At 47.6% G+C, this 20017-nt stretch overlaps 1 protein-coding gene across 1 annotated transcript in view; it reads right to left on the reverse strand.

Moving 5' to 3' along the window:
* Window positions 1-4707: 4707 nt before the first annotated feature.
* Window positions 4708-20017, reverse strand: part of SUSD5 (sushi domain containing 5) — a 41769-nt gene continuing 26459 nt past the window's right edge. The window contains exon 5 of the mRNA XM_049629234.1: window positions 4708-8367. Coding sequence (XP_049485191.1) covers window positions 7076-8367 — 1292 coding nt within the window. The 3' untranslated portion in view covers window positions 4708-7075. The remainder of the gene's footprint in view (window positions 8368-20017) is intronic.

Raw genomic sequence — 20017 nt, forward strand, 5'->3', positions numbered from 1 at the left:
GGGAAGGCCTCGCTGAGAAGGCGACATCACGGCCAGACTTTGGGGAAGCGGGTCTCAGGGAAAAGCATGCCAGGCAGAGGGAACAGCATGTGCAATGCTTTACATGGAGAACATGCTCCCTGTGGCCACGGAGGCCAAGGAGAGGAGTGGGCAGGGGGAGAACGGAAGGAGATAAGTCTGGCAGGTGTTAGTACATGAGGTGGGACGAGCACCGACGGCTTAGGCCAGCGTGAGGCTTCTACTCCTGCTGAGGTGGGAGCCGCTGGGAGAGGGCCCTGACTACTGGATCCCTCCAGCTGCCACGTTGTGAAAAACCTGAGCGTGAGCTGAGCGGAAGGCAGTGCTGGCTCGGACCCGGGCGGTCGCGATGGGGACGTAAGAAGTGACCCATTGGATGTGGAGCATGGGAAAGAGGGGCTAACGGTGGCCTCCAGGCTTTTGGCCAGAGCAGCGGGAAGGATGGCGTTTCCATTGGCCGAATATGGGGAAGTTCGGGGCGTGGGCTCCGTAAGGAGTTTGGTGCAGAGCAGCTGAGGCTGGGATGGGAGCCTCCGGCTGCGACCAAAACTTGAGAAGCTTCTCAGATCGGGTCTTCAGCAGAGCCTGAAGCAGGGACCCAAATGCCTGTGGTTAATGGTGGGGGTACGTTCAGCAGGCACCTGTGAGGTCTCCATCACTGAGTCATTGACTGCCCCTCAGTGGGGTGGAGTGGACCTTCGCAGGCAAGTGGCTTGGTCAGCCAAGGGCAGCTCTCTGGAAAAAGGCCTGCGGACCCCTGGCAGGACCGCTGTGGAGAGGCACAGCGAGGGGGCCGGGGGGCAGGGGTGCGGGTCCTGACTCTCGTGAAGGGGCTCTGGGAGGAGCGCCACGCCCCCTGCTGAATCATGGGCAAGTGTGAGGCCGGAGGGGGTCACCTAGACTGCACGTGTGTGTTGAGAAGCCAGAGAGAAGGGCCAAGGAGGAGCCCTGGGGCTCTCTGCAAAATGAGAACCCCACCAAAGAGACCGAGAAGAAGCCACCTTTGAGGCTGGAGAGTGGTGTTCTCAGTCTCCTTCATTCAGGCTCATCCCCTCTTTCAATGAGCCGCTTAGTCTAGTTGGGACCCTCTGGGGATGCAGGGTGGATGAGACTGGTGTGGCCTTGGGGAGACGGGAATTTTCTCACAGTGGCACGGGAAGGGAAGAAGGGAGAGAGAGTTGGGGGTCTTTAACGTAATGGGGAACAGTGGGAGGTGGAAAATGCAGGTATTTTTGGCTTTCCAGTCCCCCCCCCCCCCCCCCCCCCTTCTCTTCATCCCCCCCCCCCGCCCCCCCATCTCACTATCCGAAGCTCCGGGAACACAGATGGGCGCTTGTGTTCCTCCTGAGCTAGTCTGCTTCCTCCCTGGGGAGCACCACATTTATGGAAATAGTGTTTTCACGTTTGAAACGTGAGCTGCAAACCTAAACTACTTCAGGTTTTTTGTTTTTTCACTTTAATTCAACAGTGAAACTGCGGGGAAAAGGGGGCACTTGCGCTCTTACCTGCACCAGAGTCCTCCCGAGAGGTCCCCTCCCAGGGCACTTGAGACCGTGAGCGGCGGCTCTCTCTGGCCGGACTTGGCCTACAGAGCCTGCGCTCCCGGGGACCGTGGGGCCAAGGAGTCAGGGTGATTGGCGGCACGCGGGTCCCCAGCAGCCCCCACCAGGGCCCCCAGCCACGAGGCCGGTCCTCCGTGGGTCCTCCGCCTCGCCTCGCCGCCCCCCACCCCAACCGGACAGACTTCCTTCCCGTGGAAGCCGGTGGAGAGGACGGTCCTAGGGCAGGACTCCCGGGAGGGATCCAGGCAGTGGACGCCCCGCCCCAGGAGGCCTGGGCCGGCGGAGAGGGCACACCTGGTGGCCGTTGAACTCCCCAGCGAGCCTGGCCGCAGCTGTCCCTCCCAGCCGGGCGAGAGCAGCCAAGGACAGTGGCGCCGGACAGGCCGGGCCCGGCGGTGGGATCCCCCTCACCTCTGCGCGCCCTGCACAGCTTCCATCTGGTCCTGCCCCTCTGAGCCGGGCGAGCTCTTGGTGGAGGATTGAGGATTGAGCGCACAGGGTTGAGTGGTGGCGGTGGGAGGGGTCCGCGCTCGCTCCCTGAACTTGGCCCCTCTTTCCGGGGGACCGAAAAGCCCCCGTGCTCCCCCATCCTCGCAAGCCCCCTGAGGAAGAAGCCCCGGGAGCAGTTGGTCCACACTGTCCGGTCCACACCGCACGTTGCTCCATCGACAGATCGATCGATCGGATGGATGGATGGATCGCAGGCGGTCAAACCAATGTTAAAGCAAACAGACAAAAAACCAGGAGGAGGCGGGCTGATTCCTCCACACCTACCCTGAAACCCAGTAGGCAGGCTCTACTCAGCGACCTCAACCCAGCACCTCCCTGACAGCGTTTCTTGCAAGAGCCTAGAAGACTCCTGGATTGAGACTTGAGGGGTTCAGCGTGACTTGGGCCTGTCTTGTGAAACAACAAACACATCTGGAAGCTTTGTGGGAGTTTCCGGGCCCGGCCTTGCTTGTCCTCTGACCCACCTGCACGGGGCCCAGCGGTTGTTCTGGGGAGTCTCCTCTGGCCGGTCCACCCCGGGAGGGGGCCCCCGCCGGGAAGGGTCTAGAGGCCACCCACCCAGGCCCCCTGTGAACGTTCAGACTCCACACGAGCAGCGGAGGGCCGAGGGGAGGCTTGTGCGGACTCGGGTTTAAAGGCGCCTGATTGCAGCCCCTCACACACCAACATGCCAAGTTGTTGGTGCCTCTGAGTTTTGAGCCTTTCCAACGGCTGCCACAGGCCTGCTGGGCTCACCCCTGGGATCAGGTACGTTGGCCACGAAGGCCGCCTCAGGAAATGTTGCTTTTCGGAGTTCTCACCAAGGGAGTTTTAAGAGCACAAGCATTTTACTGAGCCCAACTCCGTGGCAAACAGAAAATGATCTGTTAGGTTGTCAGTGGGAAAGGGTTTTTTTATTACGACTGCCGGTGGAGTCAACGGCGGCCGGTTTCTGCCAACATTTGTGGAAATCATGTTTTTAAGTTTTAAATGTGAGCTGTAAACCTAAGCTACTTTAGTTTGGGTGTTTTGGGTCTTTTTTTTTTTTTTTTTAATTCAATACTGAAACTGGGGGGGGAAAGGTGGGTTGGTGCCAGAGAAAACATTCTCATTTAATAGTGTTTGCACATGGGACTGCGACGCAGTTTGTAGCGAGGCCCCGAGGAAAACCCACAACTAATCCTTCATCACAGCTGTCTGCACTCTTGATCATCTGCCATCGCCCCGAACAGCGACTTCTTTTTTCTGGTGACTCCAGGCTTGAATGACCTAGTGTGGAGACTTTAGGCTGTATACAAGGGCGGGGGAGAAAGGGAAAGGAGCCTCAAATAAGCCTCAGCCAAAGGTTTTGTGCAGAGGACTTCCTGTGCCCGCAGTCAGGGGCAAGGCGGTTCCCCACCCCATCCCCGTCCTCCTCCTCTTAGCGGCTCCCCGAGAGGGACGACACCGTGAGAGTTCAGCATCGCCTTGACCGACCGGCTCCTGTCCCCGAAAAGAGTCAGGACTGGCTGTGGTTTGTGCCACAGTAGGGCGCCTCTCCCCTGGGGCAGGCTCCCCCAGCCCCTCCGGCTGCCCCCAGACGCCTCCCCCTCCCCCCCAGATATCTGGCTTTGGTGGCTTGTTGAATGAATGAGTTGGCTCGCGACTCTCTTGAGCTGACAGGGTAAGATACTGATGCCCCATTTTATAAGACAAGGATAAGAAGGAAGCAAGCAAGCAATTTGGCCAATAAATACAAATAAGATCAGTTTCAACCTTCCTTTAAGGGGGCACTCAGCAGGCCAAACGAGATATACTGTTTCTCCCCTCCCCTCCCTCGGCCAGGGGGGTGTGTACCATCTCACTCGTACTTACAGGAAATTAGAACTTGGGGGGCGCCTGGGTGGCTCAGTCGGCTAAGCGTCCGACCTCAGCTCAGGTCACGATCTCGCAGTCCGTGGGTTCGTGCCCCGCGTCGGGCTCTGTGCTGACCGCTCAGAGCCTGGAGCCTGTTTCAGATTCTGTGTCTCCCTCTCTCTCTGGCCCTTCCCCGTTCATGCTCTGTCTCTCTCTGTCTCAAAAATAAATAAACGTTAAAAAAAATTAAAAAAAAAAAAGAACTTGGAAAGTCATTGAAAACGAAGATTTTTTTTTTTAATGTTTGGTTTTTTTGAGAGAGCGAGAGAGCGAGTGCAGGGGAGGGGCAGAGAGAAGGAGACAGTGGATCGAAGCAGGCTCTGCGCTATTAGATTGATGCGGGGCTCGAACCCACGGACTGTGAGATCATGAACCAAAATCAAGAGTCAGATGCTTAACTGACTGAGCCCCCCAGGCGTCCCCCCCCAGTTTTTTTTATTAAAAAAATTTTTTTTAATCTTTTTCTTTAAAAAAAGTTTATTTCTTTTGAGAGGAGAGAGAGTGAGAGAGAGAGAGAAAGAGAGAGAATTCTAGGATTCCTCTGGAATCCCAAGCAGGTTCCACACTGTCTACACAGAGCCCAACATGGGGCTCAATCTCACCAACTGTGAGATCATGACCTGAGCTGAAATCAAGAGTCGGTTCCTGAACCCAGAGGCCCCTAGAGAATCTTTTGTGTTTTTTTTTTAAACCATCATGATGTAACTCAGATATAAAATACATTTAGCAACTGTTTGGGGAAAGTATTTATTTTAAAGATCCCGGAAACTTTGTGTTAATAAACCACCCAACCTCAGTTTTCATGAACATTAAATGTTTACCAGTCCCAAACATGAATCATGACATAAAATTTAGGTACACAATGTTTTAATCATTCCCTTTCTACATGCATTTTTAGATCCTATGACATTAATTTAGATGACAGTAAGTCACTAAAAACGTAAAAACTCATGCGTTGGGTTTGTTTTCATGTAGTTCACGTCTACAGAATAATACATTGACATGTATTAATGTATCTGTAATAAATTTATTAATACATTCATATTAACATTCCCCATTTCTGGGTTGATATTCAGTCAGTGTTCTTGGGTTATGACATAATGATAGTTGAATAACACGATCCCAATGTTGAGATGGAGGTTATTTTACATAGTTAAAAATAGAAACGTTATCTTGTAATAGATTAGAAGAGAATCTAATTTATAAATACATACAGTCTCTGGCTTTTATTCTGTGGTGTTTTGCTTTGGCTACACATGCAGAAAATATTTCGGTCCTATTCTAGATTCTATCTGACGTGTAAGTATTCCATTCGGTACCTTCAGGCCTTCATTTTACCCAGTGATGGTGACTAGGGTCTTTGACTTTGCCACACTGCCTCTATAGATACTTATTTTTCCAAAGCATGCACCCAGGTGCATTTTTCCAAAGCAAACAGGTGGCGGGGTGGAAAACATGGTGTGCGAATTTTCCACACGTGCGTGTGCAAAACACCACCACCAATTCTTCCATCGTAAAGGAGATCAGGATTTCACTGCACGTAAAACCCCTCAATTAGTGTCTTAAAATCAACGTAAGGCCTTCGTCACTTTTTTTTTTTTTTTTTTTACCACTGAAAACTATTCCTAAGAAGGTGACTCATACTATAAAAGCATAATGTGTTTCGTCTCTGGGCCAACATATCGGAGACCACTGGCGACGGCGTAGCAGCGGCTTCGAATGCTGCCACAGGTGCGCGTGGCGATGCCCGGCTTCCGCGCAAGGCAAGCCACGGGCGCTACTCATCTTCTGGGCCTCTGGGCCTTCAGCTGGCTCAAGCTCGCAATTTATAGTCTAAAGCAATGGTTCTCCAACGTGACTGCGCTTTAGGATCGCCTGGGGGGCTCCTTAACACACAGCGAGCTGAGCCCCGCCCCCAGGGTTTCCGCTTGGGAGCTGATACTGCCTGTCTGAGGACCACGCTCTGAGAGCCTCTGTTGGACACGGTACCTGCCGAACCGTCGTAAGGTGATCTAGACACCATGAGATGGGGTGCTCCATAGCCAGGAGGAGTCCATCCCGGACTCATGCTGTTTCCATGGAGCTCCCAACTGCCACGACAGAGTACCGAAGACGTCAGCACGGTGAATTTCATATTCCTTTTTAATTCCTCCGCATCCCTCTACTTTGGTATCCTAAGCCCTCGGCCCTCTTAAAAGATTACTTTCCTCCCGTGTCATTCCCTCTTGCTGGAGTTTGGAAAAATGGCGAATTCTAAGAGAGGAAACCAAGAACTGAGCTTTGTTAGTTCAACAAAAAACTCTATGGTATTCTTAGGCACAGACTGGTCAAGAACAACAAGGCCACTGCATCCGAGAGGAAATCGTGCTTACCGGTACAAAGATGACCTTGTTTTCAAAAAAAAAAAAACAATGGTCTGTCCTACAGAACGGAGGGGACAGAAGTGGATGGCGTGTCTCATTACTTTTCAACTCCCCTCACCCCCAGTGAAACATCAGTCCTGAATTCTCTCCAAATTCAACAAACAGCTAAAAAGAAACCTCAAAGCTTCTAGACTACGCCCCGGTTCCTGGCTCATTTGCCCCCACAATGTCACAACGTTAAAAGGAAGTAGCCTATTATTTTTCTATATCCCACCCCCAACAATTAAATATCTATCTCCTAAATAACACTGTTCTCAAATGTCAGGTTATCACACTTTTTCTAAACATTTCAGGTTGTGGAGTCATTTTTTTTTTTTTTTTTTTTTTTTTTTTTTTTTTTTTTTTTGTATAAAAGGGAAAGAAGGCAATAGCATGATGGAGTGGAGATGACTTTTGACCTCACATGGGAATCAGGGCCCGAGCACAGGTCTGGGATTAGCGCAGCACATTCCGGGGCAGTTGGTTAGGGAGATGTTGATGTGTGTGATGATGCCACCCAGGCCTTCTTGTCCTACCAGGTGCCCCCAGAGACACTTCTTGGCCTGTAGAACAAAGACCCGAGCACAAGAAGGATGAGCCCGGCGCCACCTGTTTCGTGGTCTAGTGGATCATCCGTGTTTATCGGCGAGACGTGGCACGGTTCATTTTCCTCCCAAGTGGCTTCGGGGGAGCCCGCACTGAAGGAGGCTAGACCTTCTCCATCTCAATCTGCTGGTGGTAGTGCTGAGCCTGCCGCTGGCCCACGTTCAGCTTGTACACAGAGCTCTTGTGCTGGCACTTACGGTGGCCCCACACCGCCCCCACGCCCGCCAGGAGCAGCAGCAGACACAGGACGGTGACGATGGTGGCAATGACAGGGCCCCTGCCGAGGCCGGGACACCCATCCCCTACACACGGTTCCACGGTTGGGAGAAGCTCGTCACTTGCACGTGGGCCGGGGCTTTCCTGTCCCAAGAAGTCCTCGGACAGCAGGTAGGGGAAGCTATCCCGGACCTCAGGAGCGATGGTTTCCACTGGAGTCTGGGTGGCCGCCATGACAGTCGAGGGACTGGGATCCGGCCTTTGCTGGGCAGCAGTTGTTGCCGTCTCCGGGGCAGAGCTGGCGAGTTCACAGGGGAGGGTGGCCACGGGAGCCTTCTCTGTGGCAAACTTCCGAGGAACAGTTGACTGGTACCTGGGCAAGTCACCATCTCCCTCGCTGGGACTCTCCGTTTCAGACACATTTATCGGTCCGAGAGCCAAAGCTTCCACATCTAGCGTTTGAGACAGAAGAACTGAACCGCGGGTCACGTCCTCACTCGGTGTGAGCGTGGTACCTCCAGGCTTCTTAACTTCGACAGGAGTGGGCTGGTTGGGAGCAACTAGAACCCTCTCTTCTGGCCCTACTGACCCACCTCCCTTGTCTCCGTCCTCCTCTTCTGCCCCCGTCTTCCTCCAAGCCCTGTCAGTCACAGGGTAGCCATCTAACCAGGACTCATCGCTGCTGCTCACCATCGGGTCCCCTGTCTTGCCGTCAGTCCTGCCCACAAACGTCCCTGAGTGCCCATCCGTGCTGCTATCGGCCGTCTTGGCGTCAGGTTCGCCTGGAGCCGGTGTGATGGTACCATGCTCGTCCCTAGCCAGAAACTGCTTTTTGGTGTCATCATCCATCCCCTTTTCCCCCTCAGGCTTGTGGAAGGGCTCCGCGGGAAGCCAGAACAAGTACTTGCGGCTCAGTCGGGATCCCGGCAGGTCTGTGGGGACGCTGCTCCCAACGACGGACAAGCCTGTAGTTGGCACAGAGGCCGCATCCTGGGCTATGTTGTCTTTCCCCACAGAAACGGAGACCAGACGGTCCTGCCGTGGAGCCTCCTCAGAGGCCTCTCCTGGACCTCTGTCCTCCTCTGCCTCCGTCCGGGAGTCCTCCGTGAGCTCTCTGAGTGACACAGATCTGTCATCAGGGAAATTATCTTCATAGTCAATATGTGCCTCAGCATCATCTGGAAAGGAGAAGGAAAAACTCCATCAGGTCCTGGAGCTGGTGGTGTAGAACCCAAGGACTAGAGAGTATAAGGCCTGGGACAGATGGAATAACACTGTCCTCCACAGATGCCAAACCTTCCCAGATGACAAACCCAAAGAATCTACATGCAAACTGTTACAATTAATATACGGGTTATCAAGGACACAGGGTCCATAGTCAGTGGAAAATATCAATTGTATTTCTGTATACCAGCAATGTACAGAAACAAACATTTTAAAAGACACCATTTGCCATAGCACTAAAAAGAATCCAACACCTAGGAATAAGGCTAACAAAAGATGTGCGAGGTTTGTACAAGGAATGGTACAAAATACCACTGAGCAACATTAAAGAAGACCTGAATAAATGGATATACCATGATCATGCAACAGAAGGCTCAAGACTGATAAGCTGTCAACTCTGTCCAAATTGAGCAACATAGATTTGATACAACCCTAATGAAAATCTCAGACTCAGACAAGCTGATGCTGAAATTTCTGGAAATGCAGAGAACCAAGAAGATTCCTTGAAATGTGCAAAATTTCAAGATTTACTATTAAACTGAAATACTTTGTAAGACTCTGGTATTGGCACAAGGATAGATAATTGGGTTATATTAACTTTAGGGACTTCTGTTTATCAAAAGCTACCATGAAGACAGTTAAAAAGAAAGCCACAGACTTGAAGATATTTGCAACACATATCATCTCCAAAAGATTCACGTCCAGAATTGATAAAGAAAGCCTACAAATCAATACTAAGTAGGCAGACAAACCATAGAGAAGTTGGCAAGATACTTGAGTTGGTATATCACAAAAAAGACATCTGTCTAAGTAGTCATTAAGCATGTGTAAAGATGGTCAACCTCATTAGTAACAGAGAAATGCTAATTACAGCCATAAAAATATGCCATTACATAGCACCAGAATGGCTAAAATTAAGCAGACGGACAGTATCTAGTGTTAACTGATGATATCTAGTGTTTGGGCCCCAACAGACATGCACATGAATGCTCATAATAACCAAAACCTGGAAATAATCCAAATGTCCATTCACGGCAGAACCGATGTAAATCACTGCATATCTGTACGAGGAAAATCTGTACATCAATGAAATGAACAAGCCATTGCTTCTGACAAGGACACAGATGAATCTCACAGCCAGCATGTTGCGCAAAAGAAGCCAGACACAAAAGAATACACTCTGTGTGATCCTACTTGCATAAAGGTCAAAAATAAGCAAAGCTAATCTATGGTGTTAAAAGTCAGGTTGGTAGATCGAAGCAGTAATTACTGAGTCTGGGGACAAGCAGGGCTTTGCGGATACGGGCAACCCACTTCTTGACCTGTGTGATAGCTAGTTTCTTTATTTTCTGAAAATTAATTGATCTGTTCCCTTAGGATTTGTATGTATGCTATGTTTACATAAAAATGTATCTTTTAAAATGCGGACTTGCTCTTTGTAAGACTTCTTGAGATTATGCTGTGAAATACTCTAAATGAGCTGAGTAAGAATGAACAAAGGGCCCCACAGTTAGGAGAGCAGAATGTAGGGACAGCAGGTCAAGAAGGCTCAAGAAGCCGTGTCCTCAGAAGAGGGCAGCCCATGGGGCTTTCCCCATTCACAATGGTTTTTGAAAGTCAAGTCCTACTGGAAGCCATACTTCATTATTACAACAGAAAGGCTCCCTATGACGTTGGGATATAGTAAGACATAGATGTTTAGTTCCTAGCATGAGCTCCTAAAAGCCTTGGGATTTCCGAGCAATAGGAGTGAGAGGAACATTTTTTGTTATTCATAACACAGTCCTCTTGGCCATACCTGAATTTATGCTAATGAGGTGACCCCAGATGGCTTCCAGATGCGGCTGGTTGCCAGAGGAACCAACCAAGCGATTAGAGGGTTGGCACTCTCGGCCCCGGCCTCTGACCTCTGAGGAGGGGGAAGGGGACTAAAAGATGGAGTTAATCACTAACGGCCATGATTGAATCAATCACGCCTAAGTAATGAACCCTCCATAAAACCCCTGAACTACCGGGTTCGAAGAGCTTCTAGGTTGGTGACTGCATCCAATGTGCTGGGAGGGTAGCTCCCCCTGACTTCACGGGGACAGGAGCTCCTGTGCCTGGGATCCTCCCAGACCTTGCCCTGTATACCTCTACATCTGGTTGTTCATCTGTATTCTTTATAATATCCTCTTATAATAAATCGGTAAATGTAAGTAAAGTGCTTCCCTGAGTTCTGTGAGCCTTTCTAGCAAGTTACTGAGCTTGAGGAGACAGTTGTGAGAATCCCCAATTTACAGCCGGTTGGTCAGAGGTACAAGAGGCCCAGGACTTAGGCTTGGCGTCTCAAGTGGAGGCAGCCTTGCGGGACTGAGCCCTTCACTACCGAGTAGCTAACGTCAGCACTGAATTAAATTGTATGACACCCAGCTGGTGTCAGAATTCCACGGTCTTGAGACCTGCCGGGTTGAGTTGCAAACCTTTTGTACGCGCAAATTCTCATCCGTCCTGCCAAATAAACACTAGGTTTTGCACTGAAGTACCATTTTTGCCTTAAAAACAGAACAAAACGAAAAAAAAGCTACTGTGACAAAACGTTTCTCTAAAATCTACCCAAACCAGCTGGACATTTAACACGCCCATGACTTAAATCTTTGACCTTAAGATAATGCAGTTATATCGAGTGAACGTGTGTGCACCGACTGGCTGAGGGAGGGAGATCACGAAAATGGCCACACTGCTCTTTCCTGCCCCGAGTCCTTTTGCAATGTGATTGTGGAGCTCCTGCTTCCAGAAGCGGTGACTCTCTTTCCAGCTCTCGAATTGGGACTGGCCTGTCACTTGCTTTGACCCACAGAAAACAGTGAAAGCCTTGCATGCCCCCTCTCTGCCCCCCCCCCCCCCCCCCCCGTCTTTCTCCGAAGCTTGTCAGCTGCCATGTGAACAAGCCCAGGGAGCCTACTGAGGGATGAGAGGCCATGTGGGGGAGAGATGACCGGCACCAGCTGAGGCCATCCTACACCAGTCAACCCGGGGGCTGGCCACATCCCCCCGAGTGAGCCCAGCCAAGACCAGAAGAACGAGCCAGCTAAGCCCAGCCCAAACTGTTTACACAGGAAATCGCCACCAGGTAAATGAGTGTTGACTAAGCCATTACGTTTTGGGGGGTGGTTCATTATGCAGAAAAAACTGACACACTGGCCACGAGCTGCTGAGGGCAGGGTCCCAGGCACTGTGTCAGCAGAGCAGAACAGCGCCCCGCCCATTAGAGGTATTCTTATGGGTATTCTTGAACAAGTGGACCCATGGCACTGGGAGAAACAGGAAGGAAAATCTTCTCGGATCCCAAGATTCTCCTGATCTTTGCCTCGTCACTGCTCAGAGCGGAGATCTAGTTCCAAGAACACAGTGCTGAAACCCAAGGGGACTGTGGGCTCATTTCCGATTTATGAGGAATGCATTACACATAACGATGGTTTCCTCTATCAGCTCTGAAAGGTGCCATCATTGGAGCACTACTTGAATACACTGACATCCACATGGGAGGGCAACACACACACACACACACACACACACACACACACACACCTTTCACACGCAGGTGAGCAAATCAGCCCACAGCCAGGCCCATGAGAACATCTCTTCTCTTCCCAGCCTTTCCTTGGTGCCCCCGCCCTATAATGTAAAAGGGGACCCTAACAGAACTCCCTCCCCGCTGCAGGTAGACTCACGTTGACACAGGGAGGTAACCCCTCTCCACAAAATTTAGTCTTCGCGCAAAGAAACTTGGCATTTCACACATCCGACAGGTCATTTCTGCCTCAACTCGGCTGCATCCAACTTGTTTTTTATTAAAAAAAAAAATAGGATGTATTTTATGGCATTGCAGACAGAATTAGCATGTTTGCAAAACAATACCCATATGCCAGTTGTCTCCCAGAGGTGCTGCCGTTGAGGATAAATATGGCTGTGTTCTCAGAACACAGCCCCCTTTCACGATGGGGAAAGGCAGGAAGCAGGTCTCTCCAAGACCATTTTTCCTCCAGAAGCTTTGCCCCACCTGAAATTGCAGACTATTACCTCACGCGCAATCTTAAGTGGAAGGCCTCTCACCACACGTTATTTTACCAAGGAGCGTTTCTTTGTTGCCTCACTGCAGCCCCGAGATGCCAACCCGCAGAGAGCCCACACGTGGTCCTGTTTCCTTCCGTGGAACTCCTGTCGGTGCTGGTTAAATTCTGACCCTGTGTTTTCTCTCAGCTCATCGACCAGAGCTCACTGACCGTTGGGTGCAACTTGGCCAACGGGACCCACGTTTGCAGAGCGGTGTCACAGTGGAAGCTGGCCGGGGGCCGGTGTGAGGGCGGCCAGCAGCACAGGGGTCTCTCTCGTGGTCCAGACGGCCATTGCCCTACAACCCAGAGGACACCCAGACTCATGTGGCCTCGGGCAAACTGAACTCGGCCCAAATAGGCGACAGCTAAAAAGAAGTGTGAGTGAGGGAGACTCAGAACCTTCCAGAACTTCAGAGTATCTGTGGCCTTGACAAGTCCCCGTAACCTCTGCTCTGGCTTCCTCCCTTCTTTTCTCCCCCAACCCCGATTCCGTCGCCCTCAGCTGCAGTCTGGGGTGCTTCTTTGTCCTCGCCCCTTCTGACGGCTCTCCCTCCGTTCAACCTTCTCTTCCTTCTACCTCACCCCTCACACTCCAGACGGCTAAATATGTCGCCGGGGCATAAGCAAACATTTCCTCATCCTTAGAGTGGATTACATGCCACACTTTACAACATCCAAGTGGTCCAGCTGAACCCACATCACGCATTTTCTCTACCCTACACCTTCAACATGAGTACACACACACACACACACACACACACACACACACACACAAACTAGGCTTGCTGAATATGAATTTTTTTTTTAATGAGGAAAAAACATGAAACACCAGGAAAAAGTTCTTACAAACAACTACCATGCACAGAAAGGGACATTATATTCTGCAGCAAACTTCGAAAACCAGTTACCAGAGGAGAAACGGAAAATTCTGGAGAAGAGTCAAGAAGGGAGCACGATTCCACTCCCAAGCCGCCCTCACCCTTCACAACCGTACCGAGGAGTCAACGAATCCCAGACAGAAGCAAAGTGGGTGGAAACAGACCAGTAACCTGCAGGGCGGGTGGTTCTGGAATCCAAAACACCAGCACCTGCCTTGTGCAGGTGAAGCAGAGCTTCACATGGGACACGTAACCTTTCTGGAAAGAAAGCAGAGCCCAGATACTTTAAAGCAAACAGATAAAGTAAAATTACACCCCCTCCTAGCTACCATTCCCTCTTCAGATGAAAGGAAGATGCACGTAAGAGGCAAAAAACCTAACTTAGAAGAAAGAATTCACAGAATAGAACAAATTCCTAGCAACAGCCTCACACTACAGAACTTAAGAAGAAAGTGGGCACGGGAGCACCTGGGTGGCTCCGTCGGTCAAGCTCTTGGTTTTGGCTCCGGTCATGATCGGAGCGGTTTTGTGAGCTCGAGCCCCGAGTCAGGCTCTGTGCTGTCTGCTTTGGATTCTGTGTCTCCCTCTCTCTCTGCCCCTCCCCTGCTCACACTGTCTCTGTCTCTCTCAAAAATAAATAAATAAGCTCAAAAAAAAAAAAAAAAAAAAGGAAGAAGAAAGTGGGTGCAATTAAACGAAAGTTCCAAGGGGAGGTGATAACAGGATGTTATATGAAAAGAGTGATTTTGGGGCGCCTGGGTGGCGCAGTCGGTTAAGCGTCCGACTTCAGCCAGGTCACGATCTCGCGGTCCGTGAGTTCGAGCCCCGCGTCGGGCTCTGGGCTGATGGCTCGGAGCCTGGAGCCTGTTTCCGATTCTGTGTCTCCCTCTCTCTCTGCCCCTCCCCCGTTCATGCTCTGTCTCTCTGTCCCAAAAATAAATTAAAAACGTTGAAAAAAAAAATTTGAAAAGAGTGATTTTAAACTTCAGGAATCAAATTGAGAACCAATGTAACACAGAACGAAAAAACAGAAACTTCAAGGAACAGAATACCCTGAGAATTTTACAAAGCTGAGAAAAATAACAGGAAGACACGTATTCAAGAGTCAATGCAAACCACAGGCAGAAAAAACGCATAGACCATTACAGGCAAGCACACCAATTAAAACTGCTAAAAACCGAGGCAAAAATAATTTAACAGCAACAAGTGAAAGGAGACACATAACCTTCAAAAGAGCAACCATATGACTGAGAGCGACTTTTCCAAAAAAAAAAAAAAGTGAAAGCCAGAAGACACTGTGATACCTCAAAAAAAATTTATTTATTTATTTTGAGAGAGAAAGCATGTGCAGGGGAGGGGCAGAGAGAGAGGTGGAGAGAGAGAGAATCCAAGCAGGCCCTTGCTGCCAGCGCAGAGCCCAACTCGGGGGTCAAACTCATGGAGCGTGAGATCACGACCTGAGCGGAAACCAAGAGTTGCACTCTTAACCGACTGAGCCACCCAGGTGCCCCGACCCTGCGATACCTTTAAAGTGTCAGAAGAAAGTTAGAACTGCCAACCTGGACTTCTTACTTTGTGAAAATATCCTCGCAGAAAGCCTCTGCACTGAAAGCCCCATGATGTAGGCAGGAAAGAACACTGAAGCAGGTGAATATGAGGTGGGGGACGAATCTAAGTGAATACTGACTGCATAAAACGAGTACACACACACACACACACACACACACACACACACAATTATTATTTGAAACGTGTGGCAACAGCATAGAAATTGGGAGGAGGTAACTGGAGTCAAAATATTTGAAGGTATTTAAATTGTTCAGGAAATGGTATCACCCTTTGATAAGTCAAGAATTTGTGAGTAACCACCAAAAAAAAGAGTAAATGTGTTAGAGGAGCTCCTGGCTGGCTCACTCTGTAGAGCATGCAACTCTGACCTCAGGGTTGTGAGTTCAAGCCCCACGCTGGGGGTAGAGATTACTTAAAAAATTAAATTAAAAAAAAAAAAGAGAATGTGTTAGAATGTAATAGATGGAGTGAATATAATAATTTTTAAAATGCTTAATCCTTCCAAAAGAACACAGGAAAGCAGAGGATAAAGAACAAAAAAACAGCTAGAACACAGAAAAAACAAATAGAGACAGTAATTTTAAACCCAAATCATTGATGATTAAATGTAAACGGATTAATGCTCCAATTGGTTGTCTGATGCTTATAAGAGACATACTTTAAATATAACTTTACGGGAAAAAATTTGAAAAATAAATATAACTGTGCAGGAAAGTTGAAAGTAAAAAAAAAAGAATGAAAAAAAATTACACATAGAAAGACTAACCGGCAAAGAAGACTTTAAGCCAAAAAACAATACTAGAGAGAAGGAGGCTCATTTCGTAAAGATAGATGTTTCAATGTACCAGGAAGACATTAATTTTTAAATCTGTGCGTACTTAACGGAAACTCAAAGTATATGAGTCTAAAATAAGTGAACAAGGTGAGCTTGGGCGGGTTAGTCGGTTAAGCATCCGACCCTTGATTTTGGCTCAGGGCCAGTTCTCACGGTTCGTAAGTTCCAGCCCTGTGTCAGGCTCCGTACTGACAGTGCAGAGCGCACTTGGGATTCTCTCTCTCTCTCTCTCTCTGCCCCTCTCCTGCTCGAGTACTCTCTCTCTCAAAATAAATAAATGCACTTCAAAATATGTGAACTAAAAAAAGAAATCCGTAATCCATGATCATAGAGAGAGGTTTTAAATATCTCTATCAGTAACAATTAGAGTAAGCAGACAAAAAGCTAAGAATACATATCTGGAAAACATGCTTGTCTAATAAATTTGGCCTATTTGACATATACAGATCATATCTAAAAACTGTAGAATACACATTCTTTTCAGATACACAGAATACTTTTACAAACTTGATCATAAATGAAATGTCAACTGACTTGAAAGGATTAAGTCATATATATGTTCTCTAGCCATAGTGAAATTAGACAAAAGATTACTAGGAAATTCCCATATGTACGGAAATTAAGCAAAATATTTCCAAATAAATCATGGGTTAAAGGATAAATTACAATAGATATTAGAAAATATTCTAACTGAATAATGAAAAATGACATGTCAAATCTTGTAGGAAGCAGCAAACACTGGGCTAACTGGAGAAGTGATAGCTTTAAATACCTATTTTAGAAAAGAAGAAAGGCTGAAAATCACATTGATCTCAGAAGCCTAGGAAAGGAAGAGTAAGTTAAACACGAAGAAAATAAAGGAAGGAGATTTTTAAAAAAGCAGAAACTAATAAAATAAAAACCAAACATACAATAAAGGGTCAATGCAGCCAAAAGTTAGTTCTTGGAAAAAAACTACTGATTGATAGCTCAAAACATCGAAGCCCCTAGCAAGAGTACTTAAGAAACTCTTAGAAAGAACACAAATTAAAGCACCAGGAATAGGGGCACCTGAGTGGCTCAGTCAGTTGAGCGTCCAATTTTGGCTCAGGTCATGATCTCTTGCTTCATGGGTTTGAGCCCCATGTCAGGCTCTGTGCTGACAGCTCAGAGCCTGGAGCCTGCTTCGGATTCTGTGTCTCCCTCTCCCACTCCCATTCTCTTTCTCTCTCAAAAATAAGTAAACATTAAAAATTTTTTTTAATATCAGGAATAAAAAAAGATCACCATAGATCTTTCAGATATTAGAAAAGACAGTAACAAGATTATGATAAATTTATGCCCCCCAAAATAAAAAATTTTTTTAAACTTTTAACTTTTTAAAAAGTTTTTCCTTCCTTCCTTCCTCCCTCCCTCTTTTTTTCTTTCCTTCTTTCTTTCTCTCTTTCTTTCTTGTAATCTCTCTCTTTTTTTTAAATGCTTATTTTTGAGACAGAGAGAGACAGAGCATGAACAGGGGAGGGGCAGAGAGAGAGGGAGACACAGAATCTGAAACAGGTTCCAGGCTCTGAGCGGTCAGCACAGAGCCCGACACGGGGCTTGAACTCATGGACCGTGAGATCATGACCTGAGCCGAAGTTGGATGCTTAACCGACCAAGCCACCCAGGCGTCCGTCTTTCTTGTAATCTCTACACCTAACATGGGGCTCTAACTCATGACTCCAAGATCAAGAGTTGCATGTTCCTCCAACTGAGCCAGCCAGGCTCTCCTAAAACAAAAATCCTGATGAAATAGACAAAATCCTGGAAGAAGCTCACCAGAAGTGCCATGAGAAGAGGGAGAAAAATTTTATATGCCATTAACTATTAATGCAATTGAATCTCACTACACAGAAAACTTGGCACAGCCGGCTTTGTCAATGAATTCTATCAAATATTTATAAAGGAGGTGAATTCCAATCTTACACAAACTCTTCCAGAGGACAGAAAAAGAGGAAATACTTCCCGACTGATTTTATACATCTGGTGTAACCTTGGGAACAAAACCTGGCAAGGACATGACGAGAAAGTAGTATTGCAGACCATTCTCACTAAACATAGATGCAAAAATCATAAACACAATGTTGACACATGGAAACCTGGAGGCGTTATATTAAAAGGACAGCACATCACACCACGTTACGTTTAATCCCAGGAATTCATGATTGGTTTATTTGAAAAAAGGAGTTTCAGAAAAGCAACTGACGGAAGTCAATAGGATAAAAACCCCTAGGATTTAGGAATGTAAGGAAACTTCCTTAACCCGATTTTTAAAATATATAAAAACTGAGGAAAAAAGGAAAAGATTACCATCACATGCTAAAACACAGATGAACTTTGAGGACATTGTGCTAAGTGAAATAAGCCTGTCACAAAAAGACAAATACTATCCAATTCCACTTATATGAGGTACCTAGAGTAGTCAAATTCACAGAAATGGGAAGTAAAATGGTGATTGCCAGGGGCTGGGGGGAGGTGGGAGAAGGTAGTTGTTATTCAGTGGGTATAGAATTTTGGTTTTGCAAGAGAAAAATGTTCTGGAGACCTGTTTGACAACGATGTGAATATATTTATGGCTAAGATGGTGAATTTTGTGTTCTGTGTTTCCCACCATAATTTTTCTATTTTTTATTATTTTAAAAAATGTTTATTTATTTATTTTTGAGAGACAGAGAGAGCACAAGCAGGGCCGGGGCAGAGAGAGAGGGAGACACAGAATCCGAAGCAGCCTCCAGGTTCTGAGGTGTCAGCATGGAGCCTGACAAGGGGCTTGAACTCATAAACTGTGAGATCATAACCTGAGCCGAAGTCAGACACTTAACTGAGCCACCCAGGCGTCCCTCCACCACAGTTTTTTTTAAAGGAAAGGATTAATAATATACCCTACATTAAAATTCTATTCATCAAAGATACTATGAAGAAAGTGAAAAGCCAACTTACCTAGTAGAAGACATTTGCAACATATATAATATACCTTGAAAGTTCGGGTATCTAGAATCCTATAGAGAACTCCTACACATCAATATGAAATAAATGGACAACCCAGTAGAAAAATGAGTGACAGAAATGGATAGGCACTTCAGAAATGAGATATTCAAGTGGCCAATAAACATATGATAAGGCGCTCAACACCATTAACAATAGGGGGAATTAAAATTAAGTGACAGTACGACCTACACATCGGAATGCTAACAATTAAGAAGACGGACAATACCAACTATTGGTGAGGATCTGGGGCTCCCGGAGTTCTCACACCTGAGACAACAAAAACTTTCATCTACAGTAGAATGGAATATTCCACAACAAAGAAAAAGAACGAACTGTAGCTTCATCGAACAACACAGATGTGCCTCCCAGACACATGTTGGACAAAAGAAGCCATACACAAGAGGGCATCCTTTATGCTTCCACAGAAATAAAGTTTAAACAGGGAAAACATAGTTCCTGGTCATGGAAGTCTTAGGAAGGCAATGACTGGAAGGTGACGTTGGGAGCAATTCAACAATGTTACACATCGTTAATGTACAACTACAGTAGGCATTCATTCTTCTTAGGATGTTTGTACTTTGAAGAGATTTCAAGCAAATACTGTGTGACCTTATGCATGTGTCACTTACATTAAGCTGTAAACCAGCTGCTGCTGACATTCCAATTAAGAATTCACAGTCCAGGGCCACCTGGGTGGCTCAGTCAGTTGAGCGTCCGATTTCAGCTCAGGTCACGATCTCACACTCCGTGAGCTCGAGCCCCGCGTCGGGCTCTGTGCTGACAGCTCGGAGCCTGGAGCCCGCTTCGGATTCTGTGTCTCCCCCTCTCTCCGCCCCTCCCCTGCTCATGCTCCGTCTCTCTCTGTCTCAAAAATAAATAGGAACATTAAAAAAAAGAAAAAGAAAAAAGAAAAAGAATTCACAGTCCAGGGGCGGACAATTAGCATTCTCATCGGGACACTCGCCCTCTAGATGTGTGCCTACTACAAGTACGTCTATTATCTGTGCCTTGCCCAAAGCCACGGCAATGCTAATTAGTGTCCTGAATATCTGAAATGGCCACTGGTAAAATTAGTGGCCTCGTAACGACCACGATACGTATTAGAAATGGGCTCTCGTTGGCAAAGTGAGAGGTATTTATGAATGGGGATTGACTAAGGATATCTTGGAGACACTTCTCATCCTTATGGACGCTGGGTAGCTCCAATGCATACCTTGCT

This window comes from Panthera uncia, chromosome C2 (assembly GCF_023721935.1).
Source record: "Panthera uncia isolate 11264 chromosome C2, Puncia_PCG_1.0, whole genome shotgun sequence".
Lineage (NCBI taxonomy): Eukaryota > Metazoa > Chordata > Mammalia > Carnivora > Felidae > Panthera > Panthera uncia.